The sequence below is a fragment of the Vanrija pseudolonga genome, chromosome 5, assembly GCF_020906515.1.
Source record: "Vanrija pseudolonga chromosome 5, complete sequence".
NCBI classification, from domain to species: Eukaryota; Fungi; Basidiomycota; class Tremellomycetes; order Trichosporonales; family Trichosporonaceae; genus Vanrija; species Vanrija pseudolonga.
Window position 1 is genome coordinate 1,336,818 of NC_085853.1, and position 18,649 is coordinate 1,355,466.

Sequence of the window (18,649 nt, forward strand, 5' to 3'; positions counted from 1 at the left end):
GGGGGGGTGGAGAGTGTCGGTGTGATTGAGAGTCCGAGTGCCTGCGCGCTCTATGACCCCAGACCTGAGAGGATGATGGTTGGTCTGGAACAAGGCGAGTGGCGTGAGGGCAAAGCAGTCTATCACAATTACAAAGTGGTCGTGTCGTTGGTTGACTGACATGCAGGTTACGCGCAGTGCAGGCGGCGGCGGCGGCGGCGGCGAGACTGGGTTGTGCACCAGTCTCGGCCTGGGGTCCCAATCGTCATGGCTGATAACAATCAACCCACTCAGGCGGAGGCGACCAATTTTACACGTCATAAATTCTGACATGACTCCCCACTTGCACTCAATGTAGATTTCTGCATTTGGTCCGCCTTGTTGTGGTGGTTCAACTCTCTTGCTCACAACGCCCCCGTTTCTCCTACACCCTCCAACACACTCGAGCATCTCACCCACGCTCAAGAGCACAGATTAGCAACAAGCCTGGCGGGCATAGTCGTCTACAACACAGACTGCCAGCCATGTCGGCTAAGCTCTCCAGCGTGGAGCAGAAGGTCTACAACAAGGTCATGGCTTCCAAGAAGAAGGTGCGGTCGTCTGGACGAGACACGAGTCGCGCGCCCCCAGCTAACGCGTCACCACAGGCCATGACCTTGCCTCAGATCGAGGCTGCCATCCCCGGACTGTCCAAGAAGGAGCTCAACACTGCCATCAACAACATTGTCAAGTTTGTGCGTCGCGTCGTCGAGTCTATCGGAGAGGAATAGCTAACGTGTCCAGAAACTGTTCGCGCCTACCAAGAGCAATGAGGGCGCGGTCATCTTCCATGCAGTTGCTGTCGAAGCGGCGAAGAAGTGGGTGCTGCTGCGCTGGTGCACGAGCTAACGCCTACCAGGCAGAATACCCTGACGATCGAGCAACAGTTTGTGTTGGGCATCATCGAGAAGGCCGGCAACAAGGGTAAGCTCTCCTCGGACTGGTGCAACAGCTAACAGGCAGGTATTTCCAAGAGCATGACCTCGTTGCAAGTCAACCCGGACGTCATGCCCCGTTCCCAGGTCTTAAAGTGCGTGGACTCGCTTGAGAAGCTCGGTCTCATCAAGTCGTTCAAGAGCGTAAACGTGGGTTTCAGCGGTGTGAAGGCAGGTGCTGATGAACAGGGCCCCATCACTCCATTGTTCATCCTGGCCAATTTGAACCCTCCAGAGGACATTGCTGGTGGCATCTGGTTCGACGAGAGCAAGGAGTACGATTCAGCCTTTGTCGACACGCTGAAGGAAGTCGTGCTCGGCTTTGTGACGAACAAGGTGGGTCCTCCTGAGGGACGCCAATGAGCTAACGTTTGCAGACTTTCCCCAACCAGAAGGGCAAGGATTCCATCTCAAAGCTTGTCGCCAACCCTATCCACCCCATCGGCAAGACGCCTGCGCTCCCTACGCCGGAACAAGTGCTTCGCTACATCCTCGCCACCAAGGTTACAAGCGCCGCACTCAGCGTGAAGAACGTAATGGAAATTGCCCGTGCTCTCGAACTTGACGGTCTCATTGAAGCTATCAAGCCCGTCGGCGGCGTCTCCGTCGAGCAGCGCTACGAGTCGGACTCGGACGGAGAGCCAGCACCCAAGCGCCGCCGAGCCAAGGACTCTGACGACGAGATAGACCCCGAGGAGCGCGCACGACGGGAGCGCAAGAACCGAGAAAAGCTCAAGGCCAAGCTAAAGGAGAAGAAGCGTGAGGAGAAGCGCCGCGAGAAGGAGAAGAAGGCACGCGCGAAGGAGAAAGAGAAGGAGAAGCGTCGCAAAGAAAAGGAGAAGGAGAAGCGCCGCAAGGAGAAGGACCGCAAGAGGAAGGAGAGGGATCAGAAGAAGAAGGGCAAATCCAAGGAGTCAAAGGTGAGTGGGACGTGGTGAGCTCATCGCTGCCTTGCTAACGCCCCGCAGTACATTGACTCTGACGATGAGCCCCTCCGTGAGCTTGACGACTCTAGCCCCGTGGCACCCAAGCGCAAGCGTGTCATCGAGTCTGGCTCCGAGTCAGACCCAATCTCCTCCGACTCGGACACGGACAGCTCGTCTGACTCGGACACCGATTCTGATTCCGATTCCGACTCGGACGTCTCGTCGGTTGCATCTGAAGACATTGACTCGGGCCACATTTCACTCAAGCCCAAGTCGTCGACCGTTGGTATCTCGGCGAACCCATTCTTCTCAAGCGACGGCTCCAACACCCTCATCGATCTCGACGACCAGGCTGTGGTTTACCGCGCCACCCGCCGTCTGACCATCCCCCTTGGCCAGATGCAGGCCCCGTGCGGCGGCTGCCCGCAATTCAACTTTTGTGAAGAGGACGGCCCCGTCAACCCGTCGGGCTGCTCGTACTTCTCGGACTGGCTCTCCGGCACCAACGGTGGCTGGACTGCAGAAGTCAAGGCGGAGAAGGCTGCCAAGGCCGCCGAGGAGGAGAAGGCTCGCCGCCGTGCCCTCGCCGAGGCCAACGGCGAACCCGACCCAGAACAGGTCAACGGGGACGAGACCGTGCTCTACGAGGAGGGCGTGTATGAGGAGGGCGGCGAGTACGAGGAGGGTGACTACGCCGAGGAGGAGGACTATGAGGAGAACGGCGACCTGAACTTCTAGAGCAGGTCACTGAGAAAAGGGGGTCATTGCCCACAAGAGGACGTCACGATAGTTCCTTGTCCACCACACCATGGCTCTTAGCATGGCTGTTTAGCATTTACATTGCATTGTGCTGTATATTAGTGTTTGGAGGCGGTAATGGGTGCGATGACGTGTATGTGGCAGTGGGACACATCATGGGCAGGAAGGTGACGACGAGCATAGCCGCGATGTCACGACGCCAACTGAATGTTCCTCCACACCGGCCGCAACGCGAGCTTATAGCCGCGAGGTCAAGGTCAGGGCGCCATCTCTGAAGCAGGAACAAGCGAAGAGAAGGCGACTGTCGCCACGCGCTGCCATCCATCTGCCTTGCTTCCCTCCCTCTCTCTCCCTCCACCATTCCGCCCGCCAAACCCACCACCTCGCGATCTCAACGCTCAAATCCGACCGGGGAACACAGAGAACACCAATAAATGATCGGCGAGATGGCCGAGCGGTCTAAGGCGCTGTGTTAAGGTGTGCAACTCTGCATATCCGCAGTCTTCGGACGTGGGTTCGAATCCCACTCTCGTCAGCTGGGGATTCACTTCCTCCAACCAACCAATCATAATACACTGTTGGTGAAACGGTATCATGCGTCCTTGCCATTCAGAATGGACGCGGCAGGGGTTCGACTCCCTTACAGTGTAGAAGAAGAAAAGCACGACCATGTCTTCGTTTTTGGAGGTCGAAGAGGCGGAGGTGTGAGTGTGGCAGTTGAAATTTGGCGCCACTTTCACCAAAGTGGCTGCTTTTTCAATTGGCACCGACACCAATTGCTTCCGGGCAATTAATATACGAATATTCACATTTGAATTCTAATCGGCACACGTTATTGACATGAAAAGGAAGGGGAAACACAATCATACGAAGGAGTGCCAACCAGAACCAGCCTGGTGGCCTTGAAACTAAAATCGTAACTCAGTTCAGTCGGTGCGTCGATGGGCGCGGCGGCGGCTCCGGCGCGAGGGACACTTGGGCCTGTTCGACGTGGCAGCGGGTGTGCGGGCGCTGGCGCTCGTCGCGGCCCACAGGGCGGCGGCCTTCTCCTGCGGGCTCGGAGGGTCCACGAGGTTGATCTGCGGCCCCTTGGGGCCCCACGGCTTCTCGAGTGTCTCCGTGGGCTCGGGCGCTGACAAGATGTCGGACGGGGGCACCACAGGTCCTAGGTCACCGGGGGGCGAAAGAAGTTTGTCCGGGTAGGCGATGGCGAGTCAGTCGTAGGTTGGGGGGTAGGTGGCGCTTCGGTTGTCGGTGCGGGCGTCGTCGTCGGGCTCGGCTCGACCCATTCCGAGGTAGTGGTGGGCTCAACCCACTGGGAAGTGGTGCTCGGCTCCACCCACTGGGAAGTGGTGCTCGGCTCCACCCACTGGGAAGTGGTGCTCGGCTCCACCCACTCGGACGTTGTCGACGGCTCGACCCATGCAGACGTGGTGCTCGGTTCGACCCACTAGGAGGTGGTAGACGGTTCGACCCACTGGGAGGTGGTAGACGGCTCGACCCACTGGGAGGTGGTGGACGGCTCGACCCATTCGGAGGAAGACGCTTGGGTTGTGGCGGAATCCGACTCAGGCGCCGACGTGGTGCTCACCTGCGGCTCCTCGGTCGTCGTGGGACTCGGCTCGCTCAGAGTGGTAGTGGTCGGTTGGGTGGTCGCCACACTCTCACTGGTGGGGGCCTCTGGTGACGGAGAGTCGGGCGTCGCATTGCTGCTTCCGCTGCTTGCCCCCGAGTCCCCGCTGCCAGAGCTACCACTAGGGTCGCCACCAGAGCTGCCACCAGAGTCGCCACCAGAGCTGTCACCAGAGCTGCCACCAGAGCTGCCACCAGAGCTGCCACCAGAGCTGCCGCCAGAGCTGCCACCAGAGCTGCCGCCAGAGCTGCCACCAGAGCTGCCACCAGAGCTGCCACCAGAGCTACCACCATCACTGTTGTCGTCGCCACCGCCGATGATCGAGCCAGCACCGCCGACAATGGCGCCACCGGCTGCAGCTCCCGCTCCTCCAACAACAGCAGCTCCGCCAGCGGCAGCTCCACCGGCTGCAGCGGCGCCACCAACCGTGGCACCTCCAGCTGCAGCACCGCCGACAACAGCTCCACCAGCAGCAGCTCCACCAGCAGCAGCTCCACCAGCAACTGCTCCTCCGGCCACAGTTCCGCCGCTGGCACCACCACTGGTGCCGGACCCGTTGCTAGGGTTATTGGCGTTGGGTTTGCTTTTGTCCGGAATGTCGCAGGTGTCGGCCTGTCGCTTTCCTTTGCCTTTCTTGCCTGAACTGCTTGCTTTGCCCGATGGCTGTTTTGTTGTGGCAAAGTTCTTTATCCCGTCAATGAGCTCGTTGAAGCTCCTGGTACCGGTAGCGCGGTCGGGCATGTCATGGGGGTGGATTGAGGAGTTCAAGGCTGCGGACATGTAGGAGGGCGGAGGGGGAGGGGCGTGAGCAGTGGCCAGGGGCTCATGTCCACGTTCACTTACTCGTTCGAGTTAATCGGCAGGCCGTTAGGACCCATCTGGGGTTTGTAGTCCTGAACGCCGTACATGTGGCTGGGAGCAAGGAAGGAGGGATTGTGGTTTAATTTCTCGTTCTTGAGAATCCTTGGATCTCATGCCAATCGTCATGTAGTTGTCTTTGTTCTCGCCCACAGCTTTCAATGCATCTGTAAGCCGGGTGTTGAACTGGGCATCGGTCATGTCGTTCCTTGAGACAAGGGGAACTTCCTCGCCGAGGAGAATCTCCAGGCCCTGTTTGGATCAATTTCAGTGTCTCTGTGGCAACGAGACTGGGAACAACACGTACCCGATGGACAGGGGCGCTTGTGTCGCAGGTAACACCATACTCGTCGCGAACGGCCTGCACGATCGCCTCCGGGTACCTGGCCGGATCGTATTAGCACTATACCGTCCGCCTCAAGAGGGGTACTGTATCTCTCACCATCCACCATCACCATTCTCGGCGACCGGTGACTTTGCGGCGCGATGATCCGCATTCGGGTCAAAGGTCGCCTCGAATGGAGGAACACATTCCAAGCCTGCCTTCTTGCTCTTACTAGTGAACTTGTCCTTGGGGCGGGTTGATGGATCCTTGGGAAGTCTCACGGTGGCTTTGTTTGGGTTGTTGAGATCAGGTTTGACCAACTGTCGAATCCGACCAGGATTCCTGTCGGCGATTATCATCAGTGCCCCAAGGAGCCAGCACTCTTTCGTATCCTTCTGCCGGATGTCTTTGTAGGAGATGACGTTGTTGGCCCCAAACAAGGACTGGGGGGCGCGTTCGAGTAGCGGCCCTCGGGCCTGGAGATCATCGCGTCCTGGAGGAAAAGGTGCGGCAGTCGCGGTTAAGACTGTGGGGGGTCAGGGATGATGCTTCAAGCTGATACGAGAGAAGGTTCCGAAACGCAAGCCCACTTGCGAGGCGTTGGGCGCCTGATCGGGAGGGCGGGTCAAACTGCCACTCACAAAGGGCTACGACGAGGATAGTCGTCCACGCCAGCGATGTCACTCTCATCGTGCGCGGTGTAAGAATCTTGAGATGAATGGGTCCTTTCGCAGACGCCTAGGCTTGGCCTTTATATCATCCCCGCGGTGCTGCACCGTCAGAGCCCTAAAAGCACATCGGTCCCCGCGACGTCTAGACACCAGCGTTGTTTACGTCGACGACCAGGGATAGAGAGCGGGTGTTGCTGTGCTGGGGCTACCGTGCAACAAAAACAACTCGCAAACCCCCTGTGTCGCCCCTGCGCAAACGGCATGTTCCTGTACGGTGGAGTGGAAGGGGTAGACACCGATCTTGCGACTGAGGTCGTTAGGTGCGATTCCCTGCCTCTCATCTCACACCGTCGGGTTCCTCGTTCGCATGCGGGTGCTGTTCGAAGTTGCGGACGTCAGGAGTCAGATCTATCAGGTCGCCGTGCAGGTCACATCTGCTGTTGATCCCGGTGGGGGGGAGGGGGGGTTGGACCTTGAGGACCACCACCATCCAGGACCAGCGTTTCAACCCCGCTGACGGAGTTCTCCGCCTGAGGGCAGGCCAAACAGGGGCCATTCGAGGCGATCTGCTCTACAATAGGTCCCAGCAGAAACCCTGTCTGGCATTGTCGAGAAGGTCGCGTGCATCGGGAATTGAGAGGGGGAGAGGGCGAGACCCACAGTGTGTTAGGGGCCTTTCAAGCTCTCCGTCAGGTCCCTCGATCTCCTACCCCCTACAAATAGGTACCAAGAACGAAAAGCGCGGGAGCCAGTTTCAACCGATCCTGTATGTTGGTTCTCAGAGCATCATCGGGGTCGCGAATGAGGCCGGACGCGACCCGAAAGAGGATTAGTGGAGTTCCTGGTTCGCGTTTAGGTGGAGGTTGACGGGTTGCTCATTCTGCCACAACAGGGGATGGGGCAACTCCAATGACGTCTCCCAGATCCAGGCCTCAACTGGGACCGAAGAAACGCTTCAACCCCTTGCCCTTGCAACATCGATTGGACTTGCAAACTCACAGACTGGCACCCGGATCGCATGGCAACCAGGGTCTCGGCCTCCTACCGTTTACCTCGGCATTGCGATGTTGTGTCCCATTCTTGACCGCGTCGCACATGCCCGGAGACGAGCACTGACGTGCAAGTTGCCTCGACATCTTCCCCCGAACTTTCCACCACCGACACTCCAATCTAGCCCCAACTTCCAACAGCCATGCCCCAGCAGCCCAGCCCACCCACTCTCCCGTTCGAGCTTGTGCAGGAGATCATCCAGTCTCTGAATGGGGAAGACGACCGACCGACACTGCTGAGCTTCCTGCGCGTCTCCAAAGCATGCTGGGAGACCGCCGCACACGTCCTCTACCGCACAATCCTCCTAACCAAGGACCGGACCGAGCGACTCTTCCTCACAGGCGGTGAGGATATGGCGGTCGTCACAGAGAGTCCGGAGAGTCGACTTGTTCACCTAAGCCCTCGAACGCGTCGCGCTCTAAGCTTCATCGAACGAGTCGAGCTCAAGGATATTGAACCAGAGCACATCTACCTGCTATGGGCGGCAACGACGCCTGACACGCCCCTCTTCCCCAACGCCCGTCAAGTCTGCCTGCGTCACTTCAGAGGCCGATGGCCCAACGCCTGCCAGTATCCGCAGAAGGACGTCCCTCAAGATGTGGATATCTTCGGCCACATCGATCTCTGCGTCGAGATGGAGCTCGCCTTTCGGTACATCGAGTACCTGCCCGTCCAGAAGTACAAGAGGGTCAGCATCCACAACGTCTGGAGTCCGCGCTTCAGCATGACACCGTACCCGGACGAGTGGGAGGAGCTCCGCTGGTTCGAGTTCTACGCCCAGACGTTTGCTTCCAAAGTTGTCCAGCGCTTTGACGAGGCGGAAGCGTTCTTGGACGACATCGACCCTGACGGCAAGCTCCCCCCTCTGACCTACGTTGTCCCGACGGATGAGTGGGAAGACCTGACACTGGGCAGTCTCTCCAAGGAGAGGGGATGGGTGCCAAGCCCCACTTCGAGGATCCAGTTCACATTTGACAGCGCCGACTGGCGTGCGCCGCCGTGTGTCGTGTGCGGGAAGAAGTTTGACTGGCCACAGGACACTGTCGTGAGCTACAAGGGGGCACCTCATACATTTAGGGCGGGATGATGCCGCATACCTACAGGCAATAGAATCCTAATGGCTATTAGAAGCATTTCAGCGATCCCATCAGAAGCGGTAAACAGTGATTACTATAGCACCTCGAGGTGGAGGCGGTTCCCCAAAGGCACACGATTTGCGGGGACCCGCGTCCAAATGCATTCTCTTGGGGTGAGACGGCGGGCGGGCGGGCACGTCTGTAGTGCGTCAACAACAGGCGCGCGCACCAGTCGACGACAGACGACGAATACGACGACGCCGACAAACAACGCTTCCTTCACACAACAACCACCACCTCAACCACCACCACAACCACAACCACCACCATCATGTCGCTCGTGTCCTCGCTCGGGCTGCAGCCGCGCCTTGAGGGCCTAGTCGACGCCGTCGCGCGCGGGTACGACGCGCACCCCGTGCTGGCGCTCGCGCTGCTCCCGCTCGTGCTCGTGCCGCTGCTGCTCGCGGCGCGCGCATACAGGGGCTACCTCGCCCTCGGGCCCGGCGGGCTCCCGAACAACGTGTTCGGCTGGGCGCTGCAGGCGTCGTTGCGGCCGTTTGCGCGCGAGACCAAGAGCACGGCAGTGTACGAGGCCGACGGCACGGTGTGGGCCTTCCCGTCCCACGGGCGCGTGTCCTTCCTCTGGCGCGCCGACCTGCCTGCCCGCTCGCCGCCGGTGCCGCCCGAGGTGCCGGACTACATTGCGCCCCAGCGCCAGGTGACGCAGGTCGGCAAGGCGCCAATCATCGCCGCTATGGACGAGTTCCTCGCCTCGCTCGCGGACGCGAACGAGGGGTTGCTGGCCATCAAGGGGAGCAAGCTCGAGGACCACGCCAGCTCGGCGCTGTGGATCCTCGACACGGACGCCGAGACGGAGGCCGCAAACGACCGCCCGCTCGCAGACTACCTCCAGCCCCTCGTCAAGGGCGAGCTCGTCCACGTCCACTCCGAGGGCTCGTCACACATCACGCTCAGCCTCGCCGACGCAGCCAAGGCCATCGGCGCCGGCTGGGCCCAGCGCCACCCGCTCAGCGGGGTCAAGGCCTTCGGCCTGCCAGTGTCGTATGTCATGCTGTATGCGCCCCGTGACAAGGACGAGCTCGAGGTGTGGAAGAACTTTGTGCGCGCCAGCGTCGAGTTTACGACGGCGGACTGGGCACCAAAGTACCAGCCGCTCAACCTGGCGTGGTGGGTGTGTGCGAGTCGATGAGACGCTGACACCAGGTCGCGCTAGGTCGCCACGTCGCCACGGAACCCACCGAAAGATGACTCCTTGCCTCCCGATTCCGTGGGGACAAGGGGTTAGTCACCCTATCCGACGTTGTTATTCCAGTTCCGGCGACACCGCCCACGCCCCCCATGTAGTATTATCTGTCCCGCTGCGTTGGCTGCCCACCGGCGCCGAGTGAGCTGACTGGTGCGTTCTGACGCGCTACTGAACATCCGTGCATCTATCTCGCCTCGCTCGACGCCGAGCTCCTATGCTCTGCCTTCTTATGGAAATACGACCTGGCGTCAGCCTGCCCCTTTCGTCGCCAGACTCACGCGGCAGCGAACGCGTCGAGCGAATTCTGCAGTCGCTCCACGCGCTCCACGAGCGCGCGGAGCAGCCGGGCGTTCTCAGCGCGCTGGGCCACGTCGTCGGCGCGTTGGGCGGCGAACGCGGCTGCGAGCGCGGCGAGGGCGGGGTCGGGGCGGATTGCGAGGGCGTGAGAGGACGGCGCAGAGGCCGAGGACGTGCGTGACGAGCTAGAGAGCTGCAGGTCGGGGTAGCATCCTGGCGTCGTTGTCAGCTCGCGCAGCTCGCCGTACCCTGCGTCATCACACGCTGCCCGCGCCCACCATCGTGCATTGCGAACACGCGCCGGATCCAGCTCGCGGCCTCCTCCTTCACCTCGGCACTGGTGCCGTCACACGTCTGTATCCTGTTCCCCAGGCGCGCGAGCTCGACCCCCACGTCGGGCGCGAGCGGCACCCCGAGCCCGCCGAGCGCGATGTGCTGGTTGACCAGGTGCGTGTACGACACAAAGTCGTGGTGCTTGGTCACTTCGTCGATTATGCTGATGATCATTGTGCGCATGGTGGTGGGTGTGTGGAAAAGCGAGCAAAATGCGAGGCGCGAGAAGAAGAAGCAGACGCGCGCGCGCTGCCCTGGTGTAGGGGCATGCTTGCTTCGCAACGCGTCGTCGCGAAGGTACACGCTCGCGCTCGGGCCGGGCGTAAACACTCGCGCACTCGCCTCGCCCCGTTCCGCTTCAGTAATGCACTATGGTACATGCCAATGCAATAATACACTCTATACGCGTTTACCCGCGCGCGCTTGCTTACGCCGCCTCCTCCCACCAGTTGCCGGCTGCCTTGGCCTTGGGCGCCTCTGCCGGCCCACGCCGCTTGGGCTGGTCGCCCTCGACCTTCTTGCCGAACCGGCGCACGACGACACTGAGGCCCGACGAGATGCCCTTGCGCCCTCCGCCGGGGAACTGCTGCGGCGTCTTCTTCTTCTTGCCGTCTTGCTCATCTTCGTCGTCGTCCTCACCGTCGTCGGCACCGCGCTTCCGCTTGCCCTTGGCCAGAGGCTCCATGCCCGTCTTTTCGCGGTACGCCTCCATCACCTTGCGGAGGGAGGCTTCCCACTCGGGCTTGTGCAGCCTGTACAGGGCCATTGTTGCGCGGGCGTCGGTGACCTGGGGAAAGGGTCAGTTTATATTTGGTAATAATCACAACTGACGCACCGAACTATGCGACCCCGCCTGGATCTTGAGCCCCAGCTCCAGCTCGACGAGCTTCTTCAGACCTGGTCTCTTGGTCTTGGCGGCCTCTCTCAGCTGCTTGCACTTCTGCGTGTCGCGAACAAAGGGGTTGGGATGGCTGAGTAGCAGTGCCTGCGCGGGTCAGCTCAGCCTTGAACTCGGAACCCACCTTCATATCGTTCTCGATAGCATGGCCGATGAGGATCCGCCCCTCAACCAGCTCAGCGACCTTCTTCTGCACCTCCTCGAAAGGCGGCGCGTCCTGGATGTCCGTCTCGCGCACGCCCGACACCCACGTCCGCCAGTCGGTGACCCGCTCGCGCGGCTGCACGAATGTGTCGAGCAGGACGTGGCCGTGGTAGTTGACCAGCGAGACACGCGCAAGGGCCGACTCGGAGCCCAGGTGGCCCAGGCCCACCATCTCGCAATCGACCGCAATGTAGTTGCCCGGGCTGGCGTCAGTTGGCGGCCAAGATAAGGCAACTCACGCCTTCTTCGCCTCGTTGAGCACCGACTGGCCGGCAACCATCGTCCTCAGCTCCTGCAGGAGCGGCTTGTCTGACGGCGCGGGGAGGAAGATGACCTCAGCCTTGGGCTCAGGCGCGGTCTGGGTGCGCGAGGGCCCGGCTTCCTTGCTGTGCGGGTCAGAGACAGCCTCGTGGGACAACCCACCTCGGCTCTGACTCTAGCTGCTTGGCAAAGTGCCCGATGCCGCCGAATCCCTTGTTCTTGCGCTTCTTTGGAGGCGCTGAGCCATTGGCGCCCTTGCTCTTGGGCTCGCTGGAAGTGTTGATCTTCTGCGGCGTGTCAGCTCGGCGCACGATGGACATCTGCACATACCTTCTTGAGCGACTCCCAGTTGCTGCTTGCTGGCGCGGTCTGGTGGGTGAGCTCTCACTTCAGATGAACAACCCACCTTGCTCATTGTGTCGCGCTGTATCACCGATGTTAATGTCGAGGGAAGGTTGTTGTCAACATTGCACCCATCGCGCTCATTGACGTCGCGAAGAATTCAGCTGGGCATCGCGGACATCGCGTCACCTCCGTCCCCCACCCCGCGTCGTTTCCCCGCGCCGCACCAGGCACGACTGCTTGTCACGCGCTTCCCCGATGGCATCACAATGGCGACAACCAAACTGGGACAAGCAAGGGCGACAGGGCTGCACAGTCAACAGATATCAGTCACCAACGACACCAAGTCGACAAACTCCATCGCATCTCTCACTTTCGCTCTACACACTCCACGATGAGCGAGCAGCAGCCCCTCCTCCCCTCGGCTGCGACGACGACGCCTGCCACGACCTCGTCGTTGCGCAAACGGCGTATCATCACGGTCGTCGCGCCGCTCGTGCTCGTCGCCGCCACCGTCTTTGTCGTCCTCTTCGGCGAGCGGCGGCCCAAGGAGCCGCTCGCACTGGCAAACTACTACCTGAAGACGTAGGTTGTCTCCTGCTGCATGATGACCTACATTATCTCACGCTCGCGCCAGCTCGCCCGTGATCGACGGACACATTGACCTGCCGATCCTCGCGCGCTCCCTCGTCGGCAACGACATCAACAAGCTCGACCTGCGCTCCCGCGCCCCGGGGCACGTCGACATCCCGCGTATCCGTGAAGGCCAGCTCGGCGGCTTCTTCTGGTCCGTGTACACCGACTGCCATGCCGAGCAGGATGGCCCCGACTTCCTCAACCCGTCGTACCATGTGCGCGACACGCTTGAGCAGATCGACGTCGCCCTCAACCTTATCGACAAGTACGACGACACGTTCCGCTTCGTCAAGACGGCCGACGAAGCCGTCGCGGCTATCAAGGCTGGCCGCGTCGCTTCGTTCCTCGGTATCGAGGGCGCGCACCAGCTCGGCAACTCGCTCGCCGTCCTCCGCCAGTACTACACCCTCGGCGTGCGCTATGCCACGCTGACGCACTCGTGCAACAACGCGTTTGCCGACTCGGGTGGCTTCATCACCCCCGTTAACGAGACCTGGGGCGGGCTGTCGACCTTTGGCCAAGACCTTATCAAGGAGATGAACCGCCTCGGCATGCTCATCGACCTCAGCCACGTGTCTGACAAGACGGCCGAGCAGGCCATTGAGCTGTCGCGCGCGCCTGTGATGTGGAGCCACTCGGCTGCGCGCGGGCTTAACAACATCTCGCGCAACGTGCCCGACGAGCTGCTCTCCAAGATTGGCCAGGGTCGCAAGCAGCTCGACGGCGTGGTCATGGTCAAGTGAGTAGAAAGGCTTGAGCACACGCCAACTCACGCCCCAGCTTCTACCCTGCATTCGCGTCCAAGACCCCCGCCGAGGTGGACGTCGCATACATTGCAGACGAGATCGAGTACATTGCGGGCAAGACTGGCCGTGCACAGTGAGTCACCGGCCCTACACCTCGCTTACGCCCAGCGTCGGCATCGGCTCGGACTACGACGGCATCGAGTCGGTCCCCAAGGGCCTCGAGGACGTCTCCAAGTACCCCCACCTCTTTGCCGAGCTCATCCGCCGCGGCTGGTCAAAGCACGATCTTGCGGGCCTTGCGGGCGGCAACATCATCCGAGTCCTCCGCGGTGCAGAGGAGGTCGCGCACAAGCTCCGCAAGCGCGCCCCGAGCATGGCAAAGTACTCGAAGCGCCACGATCTCGACCCACGCCCCCTCCCTTAGACGGAGCTCTGATAGAACTAGAGCGTAGAGTGGAAGAAGAAGAAGAAGGTGTTAATGGGCCTTGCGGTTCTTGACTCTTGCAATGCATAACGTGTCAGTTGGCACAGTCACAATCTACATATCTCGTCACAATCTAACGCTGTCACTGGCAGCGCCTACTATATACTAGGCACAGACGGGAGCGCCTCTGGGGCGAGCCGTCACACAAAGTCCTCACTTGGCCATGCTGGCAGCCGCGGCCTTGCTGATGGGCTGGAACGCAGGGACCGTAGCGTTGGGGTCACCCCATCCGAACATGCCGCTGTTGCGCTCGGTCGTGGTCAGCTTGCGGAAGATGAGGAGCGGCATCTCGCCCTCGTCGAGGTCGGCAATGTTGACGCTGCCAACGAACGTGTACCCGCGCGACGTATGTGTAATGTTCTTCATGATCGAGAGGATGATGCTGCGCGCGCTGATGAGACCCATGGCGTGGTGTGCGACCCAAGGGCTGCCGCGCAGGCGCAGCTCGCGACAATGCCGCTCGCGGACACGGGCGTCGCGCACACCGTCGACCCAGTGTGCCTTGATACCCTCCTCGAGCGCCTGGCCGACATCGGCCTCAGCATCGATAATCCAGATTCTGTCCGACGAGTAGAATGCAACACCCATGAATACGGGGTCGGCATCGGGCTCGGCTCGGGCGAACGTGAGCGTGTCCTTGCCAGAGTCTGGTGGTGGGTCAGCGTTGTAGCGACGCCGTATCTGATGCGACTCCGGTACCGCTCGGGTCCGGCTGGGCCGGCGGCAACGGCAGCAGGCCTTAATGCTACTCACCCTTTGCACTTGTGCGGAAACTTGACTCCAGGAGGTACCTGCGCGAGGATGTCAGTTCTGGCCCTCTGCACAGCAGCACTCCGCTCACCCGATACGCGAAAACTCGGTGAGCAGGTAGAGAATGATACGCTTGGACCTGTGATGTGTCAGCACAGAGTCACTGATTACTCGTCGCCTGCGGAGTGGCAACGCCGCGCGAGCCGGCATGGAGGGCACGCCACAGCACTCACGAGACCTTGTCCTCGCTGCGGGGCATCCAGCAGCTGTCCTTCATGGTGACTTCCCAGACGCCGCCGTCGCAGCCCTTGGCTTTATGGAACTTCATCAGGTCGGCCTGGTACTCGACGGGGCCCGAGTTCTTGATTCCGCGCTTCCACGCGAGTCTGATCGTGTCGAGCACGAGCGGTCGGAAGCGCGTAGGCAGACCGATGAAGCTCAGCGTCGACGTCGACGAGACAGTCATGCTGAAGAACGGGATGAGCTTGACGCCGTCCGACTCGGGCAAAGGACACATGGCGCCAAAGGAAGAGACCGACGTGTTGGGGGTCGAGGCCGTGTCGCGGTCATCGACGGACCAGCGCGAGTCGCTCGTGTCGGTGCGGCCGAACGAGAGGCCGTTGGTGCGCAGGCTGGCGCGCCCGAACGCCGACGCGGACGTGCTCGAGCCCGTCATGTCGCTGTCGGCGACGCTGGGCGCCGACGGCTGCCGCAAAATGCCCTGCACGGGCGTGCTGCCCTCGCTCACGACAATGACGGGGGACGCGGGCGCCGACTGCGAGTCGGGCGTGTTGGCGCTCGACTTGTTCCGCCGATGCGAGAGGATTTGGAGCGGCATGGAGGAAGGGGGCGACGGGGAGGGGGGTGGTGGAGGGGGGACCGAGTCGGTGTGGAGTGGTGCTTTTTGTACGCGGTGTAGCGCGCGTGTGTGAGAGGATGCCTGGGTGGCGAGGGTAGAGTGAGGTGGTTAGAGAGCGAGAGAGGGAGGGGTGATTGGAAGGAGAAGCAAATGCTGAATGATGAGAAATGAAGAGTTGTCGACTCTGGCGGCGGCGGCGGCGGCGGCGGCGGCGGCGAAAACGAGTGACGAGTTGACAGTTGTGAATTGTGTGGTGGGTGTGAAACGCGTCGCCGCCGCCGCGCCCGTCGTCTCGGTTGTCGTGTTTTGATAGTGACCAGCCTGACTCATCCAAACAACCCGCCCAGGTCACGGAGGCCACGCAGGCACGTCACTGCATCTAACGTCTCCCAGAGCTCATACAGACTACAGACTGACGATCAGAAGCCTGACACGGCTCATTTCTAATGCACACACCCGGCGACGGTATCGCAGAGACCGGCACCGCACCCAGGTAGGTCTGATAACTCCACAGCCTCGCGCAGCGCAGCGGCGGCGCAGCCCCTCCGATCCCCCGACCCGCGACCGACCCGTCTGCTGCACTTGTGCTCCGATGTCACGGCGTGCCTGTGCATCCAGCCTGCAGCCTGCAGCCAACCAACTCGCCAGCCAGCTAGCCCGTTGCGGCTCAGCTTGCCTGGTGCAATGCACCGTGTTGGTCGCCGCAGTCAACTCCGCCAAGTCCCGCATGTCGAAAACTTGCATTTGGCGGCATGCCAAGACTTTGCAATCAGACGCCTAGCGAACTTCAGCGCGCCAAGATAACAAAACTGGTGTGGCTGCTGTGGCGCGCGGGGCGGGGCGAGTGGGCCTCCACCACCAAACAACAATGTCGACGTCGACTCGACGACTGCCTTATGCATTCACGCCACACAGTGGCCCTGTGCGCTACGCCGCGCCGCACGCATCACCACGTTTCACCTACGCCCCCTCCACGCACTCTACATATACTCCTCAATCTAGTCCGACACGCCCGTCACGATCGTGTCGACTGCCAGCCGGTCGAGCTCGTCCCCGATCGTCCGCATGCCAGGGATCACGCGCGGCGGCGGCGGGATGTCAAACGTCAGCCCGCGCGGCGTGCTCGGCCGCCGCGCCTTGCCCGAGCGCCCGGTGATGTGGATGCCCGGGCTCGGGAGAGGGGGCAGGCCGGCGCTCAGAGGTGTGCCGATGAACTTTGCGATCACAGGGTTGACACTGGGCGGTTAGACACGACCGCGGGGCCACCGCTTACATGTTCGGACTCGTGAGCGTCATGTAGTGGTCGACATGCTGGATGAGCGTGACGTTGGCGCGCGCGCTGTGCCCCTGGCTAACTTGGGCAAAGTTGAACTCTGTGCACCAGTTCTCGGCGTCCTCAGCGAACGAGTCGGTGGTGCCGACGCCCTGGGAGTGTGTGAGCGCGCTCCTCGGACCCTCGGCCAACAACGGGACAACACCCACCTGGAGAAGAAGCACTGGCGCCTTGATACGCCCTAGCGTCTCGGCGCTCGGGGGAGCACGCGCACGCACCGGGTGCCAGATGTACCACGCTGCATCGGCGGCCTCTTGCTCGGTCGCGGTGGCGAAGTGTGCGCGCGCGAGCGCGACGTACTCGTCACGGATTTCGAGGACGGCACGGGGGAGCGCGCCAGCGTCGTATTCAAACGTCGCGGTCGTGATCATGTCGAGAAGCTCGAGGTCGCGCTTCGCAACCGCTTGGACGAGCGACTGGGTGGGGAGGTCAGCTGGCCATCGTCCTCAGAAGGCGAACGGCTATCGCTCAGACCGCGCGCTCGAGTTCGCAGCGCGAGTCACCGCGTCACCGCCGGCTACCAGCTTCTTCACTCACCTCTTCACACTCGCGGAACGCCAGTGCCGTCTCCTCGCTGTCACGTGCCGGCGGGAGCGCGATCAGCACCAGCCCCTGCACGAGCGCTGGCCGTGCGGCAGCGAGCGCGGCGGCCACGAGCGAGCCGAAGCCTGCGCCGACGACATGGACGTCCTTGACTCCGAGGGCGTCCTGTAGCGTCAGCCTTCCTTCCGCTGTCGCGCGCCGCGCGGACCTACCAAACCTGCCGCCACGTCCTGCGCCGCCGTGTCGACCGAGTACGCCTCGTCGCGGCCCGACACCTGCGTGCCGCCGTGCCCGCGGAGGTCGAACGCGACGAGGTTGTAGTGCTGCGAGAAGAGGGGGTCCTCGATCTGGGGGTAGCTGGGGCGTGTGAGCGTCCAGTCCTTTCCCCCACCGTCACACGCACAAGAAGAACGAGTCGAGCCAGGTCGGATGGCAGAAGAGGATGGTCGGGAGCTTGGGGTCAATGGCCTGCGCGAGCGCATTCCCCGGCACGCTGATGCGGGCGTGCAGCGCCACGCCGACGCCGTTGGTGCTGATCTGGACAGTGGCCATGGTGGTGGGTGTGGTGAGTGAGCGAGCGGAGCTGGGAGGAAGCAACAGGGGCAAGGCAGTCTCAGATTTTAGGGGAATGTCGAGTTGTCAACGAGGGAGGGAAGGACCCGACGCGCGGGTCGCCGCGGGGAGGGGGAGAGGGGGGAGGAAGGCACGAGCGAGCGCGAGCGCAAAGGCAGTTGTTCCGGGTGCAAGCTGCAACCATCCCCGTGTGCCAGCACGACGACGCCAGCACTGTTCGTCGGACTGGGCCTGTGCGAATTACCGATTACGACGCTGTTGCTTGATCGCCGCCACGGCGCCACCGACAGGCGGGTTGATTGTTCTTTACTGCGCGTCGAGAGCGAGCGCCGACAACGCCGCGGCGCGCGGCTGGCGCCACTGCTCGGGCCGCCGGGTCGAGCTTTGGCGCGCAGGGCAGGAACCGGAGCCCCACCACGTGCAGGCGAGTGGCGAGGACGGCGTATGCACCGAGTATCCATGTCGCTTACGGAGGTGTAGCCGACTGCGTAGGTGAGTAGGAAGGATAGCACGCGCGCGGTGCTGATATGTGGTGTGCTTCTGGCCGAACTCGGCGTCTTCGGCGCGAGACGATTCACTGAGTTCCTCGGTGGCGCCACATGTGGCCGACAGTTCGGGTGGTTGCGGCTCGTCGTCTGCCATCGTCTGCAGTAGGTCAGTGATTGCCTCGATCCAGACTGCACAACCAGCGCCGCCAAGCCGAGAATTGGGGGAGCCGCGTACGCAGATCAAAGTGCGCTTGAGAGTACCAGCCCCATCCACGAAGCCCAGAATGAAGCTGGTGAGGAGACTTGCTGCGTGAAAGGCCTAAGAGTGACAACCGCTGCCCATCCAAGGAAGGAAGGAAGAAGCGCCGAGCGCACTCATGTACC

General features: G+C 61.7%; 9 protein-coding genes and 2 non-coding genes across 12 annotated transcripts; 6 read left to right on the forward strand and 5 right to left on the reverse strand.

Moving 5' to 3' along the window:
* Positions 1-386: 386 nt before the first annotated feature.
* rpc6_1 (putative DNA-directed RNA polymerase III subunit rpc6) lies at positions 387-2,742 on the forward strand. Of its 2 annotated transcripts, XM_062773715.1 has the most exons (8): positions 387-569; positions 627-713; positions 763-836; positions 878-942; positions 982-1,103; positions 1,143-1,289; positions 1,331-1,873; positions 1,922-2,742. In XM_062773715.1, the coding sequence occupies exons 1-8, from the start codon at positions 504-506 to the stop codon at positions 2,615-2,617; spliced, it is 1,800 nt and encodes a 599-aa protein (XP_062629700.1). In that variant the 5' UTR covers positions 387-503; the 3' UTR covers positions 2,618-2,742. The 2 variants fall into 2 exon arrangements, with proteins under 2 accessions (XP_062629700.1, XP_062629699.1); XM_062773716.1 differs by having other exon boundaries at positions 982-1,289.
* Positions 2,743-3,078: 336 nt separating this feature from the next.
* Positions 3,079-3,173, forward strand: LOC62_05G007193. The gene is given in 2 exon segments: positions 3,079-3,116; positions 3,134-3,173. It is a non-coding gene; the product is annotated as a tRNA-Leu (tRNA).
* Positions 3,174-3,210: 37 nt separating this feature from the next.
* Positions 3,211-3,288, forward strand: LOC62_05G007194. The gene is given in 2 exon segments: positions 3,211-3,246; positions 3,254-3,288. It is a non-coding gene; the product is annotated as a tRNA-Gly (tRNA).
* Positions 3,289-4,088: 800 nt separating this feature from the next.
* LOC62_05G007195 (uncharacterized protein) lies at positions 4,089-5,012 on the reverse strand (the record flags this gene model as incomplete). The annotated part of the gene is made up of 1 exon (XM_062773717.1): positions 4,089-5,012. One exon carries the CDS (start codon positions 5,010-5,012, stop codon positions 4,089-4,091), a length of 924 nt encoding a protein of 307 aa, XP_062629701.1.
* A 2,305-nt stretch (positions 5,013-7,317) lies between these two features.
* On the forward strand, positions 7,318-8,262 carry LOC62_05G007196 (uncharacterized protein; the record flags this gene model as incomplete). Its single annotated transcript, XM_062773718.1, has 1 exon — positions 7,318-8,262. The coding sequence occupies one exon, from the start codon at positions 7,318-7,320 to the stop codon at positions 8,260-8,262; it is 945 nt and encodes a 314-aa protein (XP_062629702.1).
* A 320-nt stretch (positions 8,263-8,582) lies between these two features.
* LOC62_05G007197 (uncharacterized protein) lies at positions 8,583-9,606 on the forward strand (the record flags this gene model as incomplete). The annotated part of the gene is made up of 2 exons (XM_062773719.1): positions 8,583-9,439; positions 9,476-9,606. 2 exons carry the CDS (start codon positions 8,583-8,585, stop codon positions 9,483-9,485), a joined length of 867 nt encoding a protein of 288 aa, XP_062629703.1. The 3' UTR covers positions 9,486-9,606.
* Positions 9,607-9,792: 186 nt separating this feature from the next.
* LOC62_05G007198 (uncharacterized protein) lies at positions 9,793-10,331 on the reverse strand (the record flags this gene model as incomplete). Its single annotated transcript, XM_062773720.1, has 2 exons — positions 9,793-10,028; positions 10,064-10,331. The coding sequence occupies 2 exons, from the start codon at positions 10,329-10,331 to the stop codon at positions 9,793-9,795; spliced, it is 504 nt and encodes a 167-aa protein (XP_062629704.1).
* Positions 10,332-10,542: 211 nt separating this feature from the next.
* REX4 (RNA exonuclease 4) lies at positions 10,543-11,960 on the reverse strand. Its single transcript, XM_062773721.1, has 7 exons — positions 11,918-11,960; positions 11,842-11,880; positions 11,674-11,798; positions 11,490-11,636; positions 11,171-11,453; positions 10,984-11,133; positions 10,543-10,935 (listed from the first exon to the last, which is right to left on the reverse strand). The coding sequence occupies exons 1-7, from the start codon at positions 11,924-11,926 to the stop codon at positions 10,576-10,578; spliced, it is 1,113 nt and encodes a 370-aa protein (XP_062629705.1). The 5' UTR covers positions 11,927-11,960; the 3' UTR covers positions 10,543-10,575.
* Positions 11,961-12,190: 230 nt separating this feature from the next.
* Positions 12,191-13,741, forward strand: CPC735_015490 (Putative dipeptidase). Its single transcript, XM_062773722.1, has 4 exons — positions 12,191-12,438; positions 12,491-13,228; positions 13,270-13,368; positions 13,404-13,741. The coding sequence occupies exons 1-4, from the start codon at positions 12,248-12,250 to the stop codon at positions 13,657-13,659; spliced, it is 1,284 nt and encodes a 427-aa protein (XP_062629706.1). The 5' UTR covers positions 12,191-12,247; the 3' UTR covers positions 13,660-13,741.
* An 8-nt stretch (positions 13,742-13,749) lies between these two features.
* Positions 13,750-15,541, reverse strand: LOC62_05G007201 (uncharacterized protein). The gene is made up of 4 exons (XM_062773723.1): positions 14,703-15,541; positions 14,561-14,608; positions 14,473-14,510; positions 13,750-14,366 (listed from the first exon to the last, which is right to left on the reverse strand). The coding sequence occupies exons 1-4, from the start codon at positions 15,305-15,307 to the stop codon at positions 13,873-13,875; spliced, it is 1,185 nt and encodes a 394-aa protein (XP_062629707.1). The 5' UTR covers positions 15,308-15,541; the 3' UTR covers positions 13,750-13,872.
* Positions 15,542-16,326: 785 nt separating this feature from the next.
* Positions 16,327-17,756, reverse strand: TPES (Tropinesterase; the record flags this gene model as incomplete). The annotated part of the gene is made up of 6 exons (XM_062773724.1): positions 16,327-16,564; positions 16,602-16,753; positions 16,811-17,077; positions 17,199-17,369; positions 17,417-17,561; positions 17,608-17,756. The coding sequence occupies 6 exons, from the start codon at positions 17,754-17,756 to the stop codon at positions 16,327-16,329; spliced, it is 1,122 nt and encodes a 373-aa protein (XP_062629708.1).
* Between the last annotated feature and the right edge of the window lie 893 nt (positions 17,757-18,649).